At 48.5% G+C, this 15,990-nt stretch overlaps 1 protein-coding gene across 5 annotated transcripts in view; it reads left to right on the top strand.

Annotated features, from left to right (window-relative positions):
* Positions 1-15,990, top strand: part of rdgA (retinal degeneration A) — a 442,041-nt gene that overhangs the window by 98,870 nt on the left and 327,181 nt on the right. For 2 of the 5 annotated variants that reach the window (XR_012824466.1, XR_012824467.1), the window contains exon 1: positions 10,240-12,371. The exons of 2 other annotated variants lie outside the window; for them this stretch is intronic. Coding sequence is in view for 1 of the 3 variants with exons in the window: in XM_075674830.1 (XP_075530945.1) it covers positions 11,368-12,371 (1,004 nt within the window). In the remaining 2 variants the exon portion in view is untranslated. Of the gene's footprint in view, positions 1-10,239; positions 12,372-15,990 lie in introns of those variants that run through there. One more of the 5 variants, XM_075674830.1, reaches the window with a different exon arrangement.

The following is a 15,990-nucleotide window of genomic DNA, read 5'->3' as shown; positions in this document are numbered from 1 at the left end:
CTTGCAAGAATCTTTGACATCATAAAAAAAATTGCAAATTTATGCAATGCGATGCTGCTGTCATGATATGTAAATATAGCGGGGAACATCTGGCATAACTCTGTAAAATTTTGCAAACTCACCTAGGCATGGAAGCATGCATTCAAAAGCTTACGGATCTAGAAAGCTGTTGAATATCTTTTGCCTTAATGAGTGAGTGCAATTTCTTTAATAAGCCTGCGTAACACGTATTATTTTGAATTCTGACTCCTTCATTTTTCTTACTTCACGCAAAGCAAGTAGAACAGTTCATACTGAGGGGCTTCGTAGCGCAACGGAAGTACGAAAGCCGGAGAGCATGTGGCCTGATACAATGTAGTCGGGGTGAGCCATCCATTATCGAACGCATAATTGTAAGTGTTTCTCCTGCTTTTGAGGTCAAGAAGTGATGTGGCAGATACATAGCCTCTCAGGCCGCAAACAGGGGCAGACAATAGCTTGAATATAGGTCATTGCATTCTGCTAAATAATTGCAACCCAAATGAAACTTACGAAGCTAGTAAAGCATACTTCGTTCAAGAATCGAAGTGCTTACAAAAACATGCATTCTACTAAAACGTCACATCGCATGACCTCCAGAACCAGTCGCAGGGAACGGCAACTACCGTACGAACTAATCAACTGTGGCGGCGCAGCTGTTCTTGCTGCCGCAGCACAAGATGCGCCGACCCGCCGCCGCCGACGGCGAACATGGGCAAGCCGGCGCGAGCGGAGAGATCACGTGAGCGGAGAGAATAAAGTTGGGGCTTCTTGCACCTCGACACGGCAACATCGCCTGCACTGCCACAGAACAAACGAACGAACGGCCGAGCCCACGATCAAGCAAGCAAAATGACACGTGAGCCAGCGCGCAAACACAAAAGAACGTGCGAGTGAGCGAGCAGGCGAACGAACGAACAAGAGACCGAGAACTAACGAAAGTGCGAGCGAGCGAGCGAGTGAACAAGCGAGTGGGCGAGGCATCAGCAGCAGCTCCAAGTAGGGCAGCGATCGCATAAGAATTGTTCTCGCAAGGCAATGTGGCGGTTCGCCTTCCATAATTTGCTGCATTCACGACGCCCATTTGTGCAAGGTATCGCTCGAACAGCGGTGACAATTCAGGCGGTAAAGTACCAAACATAGTCGGTGCTCACAATGAGTATGAACAAACATGTCTCCGCTCATCGGTGTGGGTGAGTGCGCGGACGAGAGCGTTCCCGTAAATATGCAAAGCGTGCCCCTCGCAAGCCAAAGCAACATAATTTGTAAGCTGTAGTTCCGCCCGCGACGACCTATGTATACTTCAGGTATTCCCGATGAAACTCCCTAGCTGACGCCTTCAATGAACATGAAGTCGTATATTGCGGTTGTACTGCTAGGATCTGAACGCCGTTGTTCTCACCGTTTGTCGTCGTGTGCGATGCGCTACAACACGCGCAAATTTATATGTGGTGACTGCTCCCCCAACTCCACGTATTTTCTAGGAATAATTATAGGAGCACAAAATTCGGTACCTACCTCAAAAAAAAAAGAAAAAAAAACGCTCACCAAAGGCTCACAATACTTTGTCCGTTTGAAGCAATCCGCACTGTGGCGCCTCCGCCCTCCGGCAATTCTACCAGCCGCGCTGATACCATCTGTCAGCCCTCTAACGGCTGCAGACCAAACACGGCAATCTTCGCTCCGCTGACGCTACAGGGCTGACAAAGAAATTACGTATTCCACCGGGAACATGGTCTCAAAATGGTACTTTTAAAAACGTCTTCTAAACGTATTCCAAAGTTAGAGTGGATCCGTCTGCTCAGAAATGCCTCTAAAACGGCGAAATTGGCCAAAAATCTTTTCTGTATATTTTTTGTGTGTTCTTTAAAACGCCTTAGTAAAGGCCTTGTATGCTACCTAGGACCACCCATTGTGGCGTTGTGATTTTGGCGTTGCGCTGCTAAGGCCGAGGGTGCGGGATCCAACCCCGGAACGCGACGGCCACATTTCGGTGGGGGGACCAAATGCTATAAATACCTTGTATACCGTGCATTCAGTACAATTTAAAGGATCCCGGACGGTCAGATAGATCAAGAATTCTCCATTACAGCGTACCTCATGGTCATATTGTGTTTTTGACACGTAAAACCGGATTCTGACGCGTAAAACTGGAAATTGTAGTTTTCTTTATGATTACCACGAATCTTGTGTGAAATAATGGAACTGCCTGAAAGTGGAAAACTTTCAGAGGGTATATCCAACGTGCAATGTTGGCGATTTAACAGGCATTGGCAAGCGCTGGATTACAACAAAATTATCAAAACGGCGCCCATTCAGATTGCTCGTTTGCGTGGGCAGGACAGATCGGCACGACGCTAATGCAGGAAGAGAGCGCGGGTTGCTCATTAAATGGGAGCTGTAGAACGTTTTCTTTTCGTATTTAACAAAAAATTGCTCCTAGTTCCAATGTATTTCACGCACGTTTGCTAGCGTAAAGCCAGGAACTTATACGAGCTGCTCCCGTGGTTCGGCGAGTCGGTGAGTAGTTTAGTTCCGCACGTTTATCGTCAAACAACCAAGCAAACAAATAAAGGCGCCGTAATATTAAGCCCAACTTCGACTCTAGCTCAACTTTCAAGTAACATGAAGATGTGCCGCGCTGTTCGGGATGCGTGCCAGGAAATTAGATGATCGCGTGGATAGACAGAGTGAATAAAATTTGCCTGAATGTTGAGGTATAGTCGACGATGACGGAAGTGGCGAAGCAGACGGAATGCTATCTTCAGTAGGAGCAGAAGTGACAAAACGTGTTAGTGTAAATTGGTTTTGCGATGTTCAGGGAGCAGGTCCGGTTTTAAAATGCGGAACAATCAAGCAAGTTCGCTGTGCTCCTGTCCGTGTTATGCATCTGTGCCGCGGATTATATTGTCGTGAGCTGTTTGCAGGTGGATTTGGCGTAAATATTCTTGGAAGTTGCTTCGAATGCAACATTCCTGGTACAGCCCACTTTCGCGCTGTGGAGCTCGATGTCGCGGGTTCGATTCTGGTCACTTTGGTGGCAAAAAAAAAAACGCTTTTGTGTTTGCATTACGGGGCACGTTAAGGAACACTAGCTGGTCAAAACTACTTCGTAATTCCCACACTACTGGGTGCCTCGTGAGCAGATCGTTGTTTTGACACCTAAAGCTCTAGAATTTCTTTTTTTTGCATTCCTTTCCCTTTCGCTAGTCGGTTCACAATTACAGAAAAACGCAGCTTAATTTACCCCATAGAGACACATGATAAAAAATTTAAAATTCTGCATGAAAAGAAAATGAAAAAAAACTTTTTCACCTCTATTGCTTGCCAGGGATAAGAGATTCATACAAAAAAAAAGTTTTGCGTGAATAAATGTTTGCAATTGTAATAAGTTAGTAATTCAGTTCCTGGACTACCCACAGGTGAAAAATTTCGTCTAAAACGTATTAAATTTTTAAAACGTTGCTATAGGCTTCGCGTTAGCTTTTCTGCGCCCAGATTCGTTGCGTGGATGTGTCCACTGACCGTATGAAAAGTTGTGCGTTCGCGTTTGTGGCGTTGAGACAGACGTGCACAAGAAGCGCGAAGATTTCAAACATCACAAATAATTTATGCGAAATAACATTTAGATTAAAAAAAAGGCGCCCCGTCTCCCCATTTATTGCGGGTTATATCTGTTTTAAGCTGCGTTTTGATGCGAAAGGGTCAAATTGCTCACTGAGCGAAAAATCCGGCGTCCGTCGGCATCCAAATTCCCCATTCACCACGAGGCCAGGTCACGAGTGCAGCTCGACGGAGTTCCATCGCTGCACCTCGATGGTCGAGTGCGCCTCGACGGAGTTCCATCGCTGCACCTCAACGGTCGAGTGCGCCTCGACGGAGTTCCATCGCTGCGCCTCGACGGTCGAGTGCGCCTCGACGGAGTTCCATCGCTGCACCTCGATGGTCGAGTGCGCCTCGACGGAGTTCCATCGCTGCACCTCAACGGTCGAGTGCGCCTCGACGGAGTTCCATCGCTGCGCCTCGACGGTCGAGTGCGCCTCGACGGAGTTCCATCGCTGCACCTCGATGGTCGAGTGCGCCACGACGGAGTTCCATCGCTGCACCACGACGGTCGAGTGCACCTCGACGGAGTTGCATCGCTTATGGCGTCGCCACGCCATAAGTGATCCTCGACGGAGCAGAGCGAGCACCTGCGTCGCTAGCGCGCCAGGGGTTGCGTGAGGGGAGAGGGCATCGATGCGAAGCCACGTCACCAATGCTTTCGCCCTCGGAAACCGGTTTTATCCACGCATTCCTTGTCCGCACAAGCTCTCACCTGCGTTCTAACTGCGCCTCGGTAAGGCCAAATCAAACATGCCTAGCGTCCCGACGCGCTCGCTTGCCCACGATAAGTTCCTAACTCGAACCACAGCTCAGAGGCTTTCAATCGCACATTCATACTTTCGCATTCACAACTCATCAGAAGTGCCTAGGATTTTTGACGTCGAAGCTGGCAGCCTCTTGTTGGTCGGAATTTCTCGTGGCTTGCCCACCCAAAAAGAAGGCAGCTGGAAAAGGGGTTGTGTTTGAGTTTCCACGTAACAGACTTACCTTTTCTCGTATATTCGTATTGCAGTTCGATGCTATCATGTCTGCACGTTTCGCGTAAGTCGTACTTTGAGAATTTTATGACACATATTACTTTGAGAAATACAATTAGTCCAATAACGCACTTACACCAGGTGGAGGGCCTTCAAGAGTGAGGACGTGTACTGTGCAAACGGTACCGTGACCTGGCGGCCTCGACCGCTCAGGCAGACATCAAACGGCAGCTGGAAGAGGGCTTTGCCTTTCAATTTCGGCTTAATAACATTATCACTCCTCGTATATTCGAATAACAATCAAGAGCAATCGTATCTGCAGCTTGCGTGTAAGTCGGACTGAACACATTTCTTGTGACGCAGTCTTCTTTTAAGCATTAATTTAGTTAAATAAGGCGCTTGGCGGACGGTCTAGAAGGATGAAGCCTGTATGCCGCACGCGCGCGTGCGCGAGTGACGTACGTCCCTTGTGGTGGTAGGAACCGTGTAACGTAGCCCCCCTCGTGGGCGCCTTCAATCGCACACACGGCATACGGCGCGCGGCGACGATATCATCGTCCTTGGACTTTATACGGAACATCACGGCGACGCCGACCCCAGAAATGCGCCCTGATTCTCCATATGATTCTTACGTAGTAAAAAGAGGCATTTAATTGCGAAAGGGACGTGCCGTGCCGTCGAGGCATTGTCGCATTCGTGAAACTCTCGTTGCCAAATAAGCCGGAACTCCATCGCATGCTACCGCCGGTCAGTTTCACTGAACCCCAGTGCTCGAAGCAGGCATGGTGGAGACATCTGCAAGTAGAAAGGCATCCCAACTAAATTCGAGCAGTGCCTCGAGGGTTCGCGGCATCCTTCATGTCCGCCTGTGCGACCTCCGTCGGTACGGACGTTCCCGATTTTCTTTGTGTGCTGATAAACTCGGTAACGTACTTGCACACCTCGGGTCATCGACCTGTCCTGCCATCGGCAGTGTCGATCGGTTCCGGCCGAACCGCACCCCCGAGTCTAAGTCGACCCCGAACTTTTCCCGCCATTATTATTATTATTATTATTATTATTATTATTATTATTATTATTATTATTATTATTTTATGAATTGGTCTGCATTCGAGTAAATACGGTATAATGCTTTAATGCAGTCACACCGCCTCCCACGCTTCGTTGATGCACAACGTTTAGTTTCGAACTGTGTCGCAGGAGACCTCCTCCCGCGCAGCTCTTTCGCGTATGTGACGTCATCTTTGACAAAATAGCCTTTATCTATGCTTCACGCACCGTAATTCCAAAACAAAGGACGCCGATACAATGACTAATCGCTAAAGAATTGCAGTTTCGATATATTTTTATTTCTTCTTCTTTTCTTTTGCTTCGAAGCACGCACAACAGAAATGTGGTCAGCTTACATCACAAAAAATGACATTTTATTAAAAAGACAAACTTCGCTCTACTTCGTAGTAAATGTTCATTGCTTGACTTTAGAAAAGACGTTCCCTGTAGTTTCAAAAGAAACACCGATAAACATGTTCCTTTTAATTTGTACCGTTCGATACTATATCCATCCGGAATGGCTGGGTTAGGAAGGTTTTGAGGGTCCTCCTAACGTAGAGAACTTTCTATCGGAATCTGCAAAACGAAAAAATACTATGCCTAATATCGCTTGTTTTTAGAACGTGTGTCTGAAGTCCTGTGAAACATTCTTCTATATATCACTCCTAGCCGACATGCATCATTCTTATAAAATGTCTAGCCGAATATACCCAACGGCAATATCGCCAAGATAGCAAATCGAAGTGGCAGAAGCGTGGAATCGAAAGCCGGAGTGAAAAAGCGTCCCTCGTACTTTAAAGCTATCTCGATACGTTTCCTGAAAGCCACCCGGATATAAACCTACTGCCGTACCAATATCATCTCCTGCGAATTTCCACCATATTCCTCTTACCTGGCAAAGCGGGAGGTAACTTTTCTTACACTGCGCTTTTTCGATCCGCTAGTCACTAGCGTAGGGTGCTCAGCAGCGTCGACTCCACAAATATGAACTACATGCACAACTTTCTGATTTGTAAGTCCTTTCTTTATATATTCCAAACCAATATCCCAAATCGGCGTAGAAAGAGCCACGTAAGGAATTTCGCACGAAAACAGATGATATAACGACAGAAAAAAAATGCTCCTCAACCGAAGCGCAGCCGTCTTTCGGGATCGTTTTTGTTCACGTTTCCAGTTCCTTTTGTTCGTGTTTGTGTATGCAGTCTATATGCAGGCCGACCAGCAAAAGGACACCCGCCTTCAATAACAGAGCAGACACGTATGTGCAGTGTTTGTTGACCCAGTCGCGTGCACACGTTTACATATCGAGCCCTACGGCGCAGGAAAAAGGGAGGGAAACAACAACAAGAAAAAGAACGCGAAAGGAAGCCTCGGAGAGGCGATGGAAGCCGTGCCAACACGAAAGATAGTTGAGCCCTTTTTCACCAGATGGCGCTTCGAGAGAGATTGAAAAAAAAATAATAAACTGGCGAGCGAGCGACGGTCTCAAGAAAAAAGAAAGGCGGGAGAAAGGAAGAGGAAGCGCGCGCAAAACGGCCGTCCACGATTGGAGGGCGGTGCGGCCACGTGACCTCAGGCGGCCGATTCGAGCGCCGCGTAGCTGCTGCTTCAAGCAACGTGCTCGACGATGAGGGAGTAAAAAAGGGCGGCCGAGAGGAGGTGTGCGGGGACGCGCGCACGTACACCGTCGAGAAGACGGAGTCGAGGCAAAGAGAAGCATAGAAGAGGCACCGCTCGTTCTTGAGAGAAGCGAACGATAGAACCGGCTGGGAGAAGAGGCAACAACGGCGGCGTGTAGGAAAGGGTGGTTCGGGAAAGGAGGTTGTTTTTCTCCTCTCTCTCCGAGGGATAATCCACGGAGTCCGCACCTGAGTTGGGGCCACTGGCGCCGCCGGCGTTCGGAGCGCCCGGTCCAAAACGTTCAACCCCACCACACAAAACAAGACTCTTTTTTTCTCTCGACTCTCGAAGAAAAAAAGTCCGCGCCTTTCTCGTAGTACCTTACATCAACAACAACTTGAAAAAAAAGAAAAGAAATAATACCCAGTCGTGAAGACTCGCCCCAAACGCCCTTCGCTGCTTTTCGCCGACCAAGCGTGCAACAAATCCTACTACATCGCCGCCGCCACCCCTCTTCACCTACCGCTTCGTTGGTCTGTTCCGTCGAGTGCCGTGGTTATTTGCATCCTCACCCACCACATCGTGTTCTCATCGCCCCATCCGTGCATCTTAGATCGCCTGCCACTCTGTGAAAGCCAAGGAGAAGATCCGTGCGCGACGACGATTGAGTCTCTGAATCGGAGTCAAGCACGTCCCGAAGAGTCGACCGAACCCCGCGCAAGGTCCGCGTTGTTGTTATCGTCGCTGGCGCCGCTCCTTTTGCCTCTGGCCCTCGGAAGAAGAAAGAAAACCGTCATTGGCCGGCGACGACTACGACACAACGGCCTGTTTGAATTCGTCGTGCCGTGCCGATTGTTTTTTTTTTCCCGACGTCACCACTCCTCCTCGTTCTGCAAACGTGTTCGCCGAAGTCTGTGTTCGTGCCCACGTCCGTTTCTGTGCGTACGGTGGTTTTACTGCCGCCGATTTCGTTCCGTCTTCGTCGACGCCACCTAGACGCGGTCTCCGACGGCACCGGGCTCGACTTGGCTCTACCTCGCGCTGCCGTTTGCTCGTTTTGCGCCGCCGCTGTTGCCGGTGCCCCGACGACGCTGATCCAAGACGGGAAAGGTTGAAGTGAGTTTCTCTCGAAGGTGGCTCTTCTCGGGTCATGAATCGCGTGTCAGCTGTACATGCCCTCCTACCGCCGTTGCCGCCTAGCGTCGCTTCGTGTTCTTCTTCTTTGTCGAGGAGAAGAGAGGCTCTGCCGGCCGCTCGAATCTGCTCCGGGCATGCGATCGGCCCGACCGGCTCTACGGATTTGAAGAGAGCTCTGGCGTCGTCTTGCTTTGGGAATGCAGTGGCGTCGGGCGAATGCCTCGCGCCACCAGCTTCACGGCCCCTTCGCCTAGCAATACGCTTTCTGAAGAACTCTTTGGCGCCGTTGCCACGCAGTTTGGTTGTTCTTCGCTTTACGCATCCGGGGGTTTAGCCTGTTGTGTTTTCTTTATTCTGCTAATTTTTTTTTCTTTTAACTCCTTTTTCCACCGCAGCTCTTTCTCGCTGAAGCTTATATATCACACCTGTACAAACATTCTTCACTTATAGCCCTTCGGTCCTCTCGCGTCAGCGTAGTCTAGGACATCATCTTCTCCCCCGGGAAACGTTTGTAGGAACCTCGAATCACGCAACTTTTAGAAGCTGTTGGTACTTTCCCGAATGGTTGCATATGTTATACGCGCTCTTTCATAAATACGCGAAAAGAAAACAACACGATAGTTTCTATCTGTAGCTAAGTACTATCGCACGAGATAATTTAGCTATTAACACTGTCCGTGTTCGCCATTCTTAAAGAAACGCTGCCCTTTGGAGTGACGTGTGTATTTGTGACGTGTGTCGCAAGAATACCTAAAAGCAGCACATCAGTTTCTTATCAGTACCATATAACGCAGAGCTCGCGTTTTGCTGGCCAGTCGCCAGTTTTTCCTTTGTCACAATAATACCGAAACAATAACTAAACTGTCATAAGCGGCCTTCACCTGCCCACTGTCGTTGGTAAAACGGGACCACACGTGTTTTTGTCACTACCGTGAGACCAATTATATATCGGGATTCGCTATCACTGTAGTTCCGACCATCTCATCTTCTTCTTCAACTCTACAGAACTTGCAAAATAAAAATAAGAAGATCCCTAACTCCTCTTGTAAAAGAGTTTTTGTAGCTTTAAACCAGGCTGCTATAGATTGCGAGTATCTGCCTTCTCTTAAGCAAATAAATGCAGGCTTTTGCTTGATGACGGTCATGGGAATGCACCCTGAATAGTGGGCTGGAGAGGTGTGACAAACTATTCGTAACAAGTGACCAGTAATGTCTTTTCCGCATAACTGTGGTTCGCAGCGGTAACATAAGAAAAAAAAACAAGTTTGCTCTTCGTGACAGATGCACAATTTTTTGATCCGGTGGAGGAAAGAAACAAGCTAATTTTAAAACTCTCGCGGTAGGTGTTCGCTTTTAGCTTGCATGGTGTGAGAAGCTCAGCTCCGGACATCTTCGCCTTGTGAAATCAGTGGAGGGACAAGAATTCTCGTCAAGAATTTGAAAGGAAACCACGCAATTTTCTAAGGGGTCAGTTAGCTAGTGGAACTGTGTCTATCATTCAATCACCCATTTTTTGCCGAGCAATTTTCACCCATTCTCACCTCTTAAGTCATCCATTCTGCCGAGCCATTTCAATCCGAGCAAAATAAGAGAATCGACGCGAACATTTCAACTGTTGACAATGTACATAGTTTAACACCCTGCGTCCGATTTGGGCACACTACTAGAAAAGAAGTGAAAGTCAAGAGAGTTTCTCGCTGATTGGAAGTTGACAGCAGATGTCAGCTTGTCCTGTCTGCTTGAGCGATTCCTTTCAAAAATAAAGGGACGACGCCATTGGAGAGACTGAAGGCCCATCTTAACAACACTGGGCGTAGGCTACTTTTGCAACAAAAGTTCGTGGCCCGCTAACGAAATTACCTTTCCTAGGTCCTGACGCACAGTTTCCGTTTATACAAGTGTCACGTCCTTTTGTGAAAGTTGCTGAGACCGTGAAATCCAATTTTTGGCCCTAACTTTCGTTTCATGCGCAAATTCATTGACCCTACACGCGTGAGCTTCCCCCTCCTTTGCACTATAAGTGAACTCTGCCGTGATAGTTTAGATTCACTTTGTGTGTCACCGGCGTAGATTTTTTCACTTCCTACAGAGGCCGTGAAAGGAAAGCAAAAAAAAACCTAATGCGTGATTCCTTGTTTCCCTTCTCAGTGATGCGTAATACTTCGTTTTTGTGCACCAAGAGTGAACCGTGCACCGCAAACGTCGTGCGCAGACAAAACATTCCACAGCTTTGAGCGCCTCAGCTGCAACCTTGTTAGTAAGAAGAATTACTTATGCAGTGGCTCCTCAGATTTCTGTAGGGTAGTTTGCTGTTGCCTAGGTATGGTGCTAGACCTTTTGTACAGATAACGTAATCGAACTTGCGGAGACCGACACGCTCGTTGCAGTGGTTGTGAAGTAGGGAGAATGCATCAGATATACAAGTGAGGATCTCTGGGTAAGTTCATCCTCTCGCGCCCGGTGGAGTGAAACGGAAGAAACGAAAGACGAACTCGTGATTTCTGCTTTTAAACAACCCCCGAAGACTGTTTGTACTCAGCTGCTACCAGAACATTCTCTCGTGCCGCGAGCTGGAGCACTTTAGGGTCACGCCAGTAACTACAATCAGTAACGGGAAAGACGAGACAGACAAGAAGCAAGGACGAGAACAACACAAAGGAGAACAGGCGCCGACTCTCTGCTCAGCTTTTGGTACGGTCGCGGAAGAGTCGTTCGGCAGGAGAAGCAGAGGCACCCGCGGTGATAGCGAGAAGACGTGCAAAGACCGTCGTCGTTTTCGGTGAAGGCGGGTTCCCATCTGCGGCACCGCGGAGTACTGGATAACGAGGTCTCGCAAGACGTTCCCGCATCGGCGGGACGGCTCCCGGGCGCCTACGGCTCGGCGAGCCGTGGCGCTCCGGAGTCGCCTTCTTCGGCGACCGCCCCGTCGGTGCCTCCCGTCGCCGCGTGGCGTTGCACGATGCAGAGGCTTCGCGAGACCTTCCGGCGCTCCAAGGGGGGCCCCGCCCTCGAGTCCCACCTGCCCACGTCGGTGAGCCTCGAAGTGCCCAAGCAGGTGCGCTCGGCGAGCTTCGACGAGATCCGCTTCAAGAAGGAACACGACCAGGACGCCTGCGGAGGGGACAACCTCCTCATGGTCCCTTCGACGAGGAACCAGAGATCCCGCTCGTTCGACTCGGCGACCACGTCGTCTTCGTCGTCCTCTCCTTCGGCTCACTTGGCTGCGTCCTCGGCGTCTGCGCCGCCTTCGGCGGTCCCCGCAGGCATGGTTGGCACCGGTGTTGGCTTGAGTGCCGGTGTTAGTGGCGGCGTTGGCTATGGTGGCTATGGCAGCTACGGTGGCTTCGGCAGCGCGACTGGTGGTGGCATCACTTCGCTGCCAGTGCCCAGTCCTCCGGCAACTGCCACGGACGCGCCCTGTCAGCTGGACGTGCCCAAGTGGAGGATCCTGCGCCGCTCATCCAGCGACAAGAGCCAGTGTGCGGCGTGCATCCACTGTCAGTACATGGATGAGTTCAGTCGTAGCACGTCGCGCAGCAACAGCCCCCCCGATAGGACCCGATACTTCTCCTCCGGATCGGAGACTCTCGAAGAGAGTGAGTCCGAAAGTGCGGCCTCGGCGCGGCCCGACGAAGAGCAGGTCACGGACGCCGAGGAGGACCTCCTGGTGTCGCCCACGTCGTGCGGTCTCATGGTGACGCTGTCGGTGCCGGACTCGGGCCATCGCGTGAGCCTAGGGGGCGACACCGGGGTCACGGTGGTGTCTCTCCAAGTGCCGCAAGTGGCTAAGGGCCGGTCGGCCTCGGTGGACTCGTCGTTCCTCCAGGTGCCCACGCCTGACCCGGACTTGGACCCCGACCTTGCGGCCAAGGCACACCGGTCGCGCTCCGTGGACATTGTGCTGCCGACGGGTGCCGAGCCACACTACACGCTCTGTCAGCCCAAGGAGCGAGGGCACGCAAGGTATGTCCTTTGTGTGACGTGTCGATCCGTGTTAATTATGTTTATAATGAAACAGCGAGGATGGGGTTGAGGAGATTGGCATAAAAGGCAGCGCAAGGTAACAAGATAAGAGACGTGGTGAGACTCAACCAGTCATTTCTTGTGGTCTTTCACCATTACTTTCTTGGTTCAAGGGCACCCGCAGTCTCTGACATTTCTCTTTCTGCACCGGGACGCGTGAGTTAGCCAAGTGTCCATTGCGTTCAACGATGAAGAACTTGGGTTGTCTTGCCGGTACGTTGCGAAATGAGTGATAGTTGCCTTCGTTTCTGTTCACTTTTGCTGATTTTGTCCTTTATGAGACAGAATATATGTCTGCATCCTAAATGCATCGCTCAAAACTCAGCTAATGTCATTCTTTCATTGCATCATCTCATAGTGTGCATTCGTACTGCCATTGGAGCAGGAGCATTCGCTAATTCTCCTACTTATCTAGACTGATTTTTTTTTTCATGAGGGCATATTCTCAATTGATTTGGCAATATGCATGAAGCTTGTGACCACCCTACTCTGTAACAAACGAAAACGTGTTCTTGTTTCTTGATTTGCCGCCATCAAAGACAAAAACAAAGACAGAAAGGCTCTTTTTTTCCTTTTCTGGGTGTGGTCTTTTTCTTTGAACACTGCAATATTCCCGGACATTCTCCTGCGTTTCCTGGAAGCATTCCTCCTTTATTAGTGCGTTTTAGCGTTTGCTTTGTGAGGGTGATCGACCATTGATCTTTTGCCACTTAATAGTTTACTGCCCTAGGATCATAAATTTGGGCTCCATGGTGTATTCAGAGTCTGTTCAGAGTGTCGAGAACTTCGAAAAAAAAAAAGCACAATCCTTCAAAACTATTAAAACCTTCTATATCACATGATGCCTTCCGCTTTCATCCAGGATATCATTATGTCCGAACTGTGTAACTTCCTTTATTTATCTTACCTTCACATGCTCTTTTGTTCTTATTCGCAACACATCTACCACTGCTTGTGCTCTGTTACAAAGTTGATGACGAAGAACCACGATACGTGAGGTTATACTGATTGCCGCAATACTGTTACGTTATGCTCTGCATCGTGACGCTTAAGAGAAGACGACTAAGGTCGTTTGCGTTTCAAGCGTGGCCACGTGCTGGTCTGGCCCTGTTAGTACAGCGTTTGTAATCACGCCAACGTAGCTTTGATACATCGTGCGTCGTAGCACCATTAGTCGTCGTGGCGTAACCGGCGTACGTCCGCGGTTGAGGTCCACTTCCGCGTCCTAGCAAGCCTACCGAGCTACACTGTAGCAACGTGAATGAAATGCTTCGGATGAACCTAACGTTACCCAATTGCGGGACGTCTCACTGCACGAACGCGGAGGCACGGAATATATGTATCACATTGTGTGCAGTGTCGCTTTTTGATGCACGTCATTCTTTCGCTACTCGTGTCTGACGACGTACGACGTATTTACATATGACCCGCCGTGGTTGCTCAGTGGCTATGGTGTTGGGCTGCTGAGCACGAGGTCGCGGGATCGAATCCCGGCCACGGCGGCCGCATTTCGATGGGGGCGAAATGCGAAAACACCCGTGTGCTTAGATTTAGGTGCACGTTAAAGAACCCCCGGTGGTCAAAATTTCCGGAGTCCTCCACTACGGCGTGCCTCATAATCAGAAAGTGGTTTTGACACGGAGAACCCAAATATTATTATTATTATTATTTACATATGCGAAAAGTGACGCATGCAATGCGATTCTGTTGTGCTTCAATTGTGTTGCGAGAGTTCGTATTCCAAACAATCTCTCGCAGCCGGCGGAAGTGCTATGTCACAGTTGTACTTTTCTGAATGAACAAACACACTTTACCCCTGCACATCGTTCTTGTGCTTGCTGCTGGAACGTTGTGTCGCAGTTTCAGTGAAAACTTGACCTACTTTAACACGCAACTTAGCACTCCCGCCTAACTTTGCGCAAAGGGCTTACCTAAAGCTTGTCTTTATTTCCGCACCGACAATGTTGCGATCGATTTAACGAAGAACATGCCCTGTATTCGAAATGAGTTGAACTGATGACTATGGTTGCTCGGATTCCAACTGGTTGCTCAATAATACACTTTATTGACGCACGTTTTCGATATGCTTAGACAACATGCACAAAGATGCTTGTAACAATGAGCGCTTGACACTGGAGCCTGGTTCAATAATACCAACAAGAAAAACATGCAAGTCACTTACGTGCATGATATTTCTAAACATCAACAAGACGTCGTTGAAAACACAAACATAAATCATGGCAACTTAAGAATAAGTAGTTTTCATTCGTCAAGAAGCATGGTCATTTTATAGAATTTATCGGTCGGACAATATATTAATCCTGACAAAATAATTGAATATGTTTCGACCGTCGCACGTGATTTGTCAACGTCATATTCGCGTGTGTCGTTTGTATGTGTTAGGAATGAGTTAACTAACTTAGGTTCACGTTTGTAGCGTCGAAACTTTTCTATTCAACATTCTGTAATAGTTCAATGACCGGCCCTACTGTGTGTGATCTGTGCTGTGTTCTACTTTATTCTAGAGATTTGTCCTGCTACTCTTCCTTTCCTCGTTCCTCCCCTCCTTCCTACCTTCCATTTCTGTGGGGCTGTCACCTCCTTTCTGAAGAGTAGGCAGGCGTTGTGCCTCTTCCAGTAGAAGTTGCCCGCTTGCTCCTCGCTTTCCCTTTCCTGTTAATTGTATATATGGGTTCAAAACAAATAATAATAATAATAATGATTATCTCTGGAGTGACAAGTGGTGGCTGACGGAAGAACCGAAAGAAAAAATCAATTTTCAGAGTTCATCTCTCGTGACTATTATTGATAATGACATGACATTTATGTAAAAATGGCGCATTGTAGAATGATTCTAAAATTTGTATATGCTTATCGTGACTAGACTCGACGTCGTTTGAATCGTTCCTAGGGCTCTCTAGGTGATCAATTGCCCAAGACAGCGAACGTGAGTTGATACATGCTGTTACGTTATCTGCGTCTCTTTCCAATTTCAAATTTTCTACACGTCTTGCAAACACATGAACCGACACTTCGCGGTGGGTACGAGGTCTGTCGTTTGATGTACGTCGTGAAATAACAGTCCTGATTTTACCTTTAATGTTACCCCTCGTAACGTGGCTATCATGCACAGTAGCAACGTTCTCCTTTTCAAGCAGAGTTGTTATTGATGAGCATCCAACTTCAGAGTTTTCTTATCCGCTTAAGGCGCTGTGTCCGCTGTTGCGGTTGACAAGATAGTACAGGAAAAACAAGAGCACTCATCAAACTAACTTTATTTAAAACTTGTGTCATACCAATCGGAACTCTTCTGATCAGACCTTCACTGCGAGTTTCCGTGTCTTGCTTGAAGTGTTTAGAACGAGTTGCAAAATAGATGAATAATTGTTTACTCTCAGTATAGATATGTCGTTAAGTAGCGGGTTTACTTTTTGCAATTTTTTTGCAACGTTTAATGTGAGGCAAAGAGAGAGAGAGAGAGCGCAAATGATAAAAGAAAGATAGGGAGGTTAACCAGGACTGAGCCCGGTTGGCTACCCTACACTGGGGAAAGGGAAAA

Source organism: Dermacentor variabilis, chromosome 11, assembly GCF_050947875.1.
Source record: "Dermacentor variabilis isolate Ectoservices chromosome 11, ASM5094787v1, whole genome shotgun sequence".
Taxonomy (NCBI): Eukaryota; Metazoa; Arthropoda; class Arachnida; order Ixodida; family Ixodidae; genus Dermacentor; species Dermacentor variabilis.
This window is presented reverse-complemented; position numbering and strand designations above follow the sequence as displayed.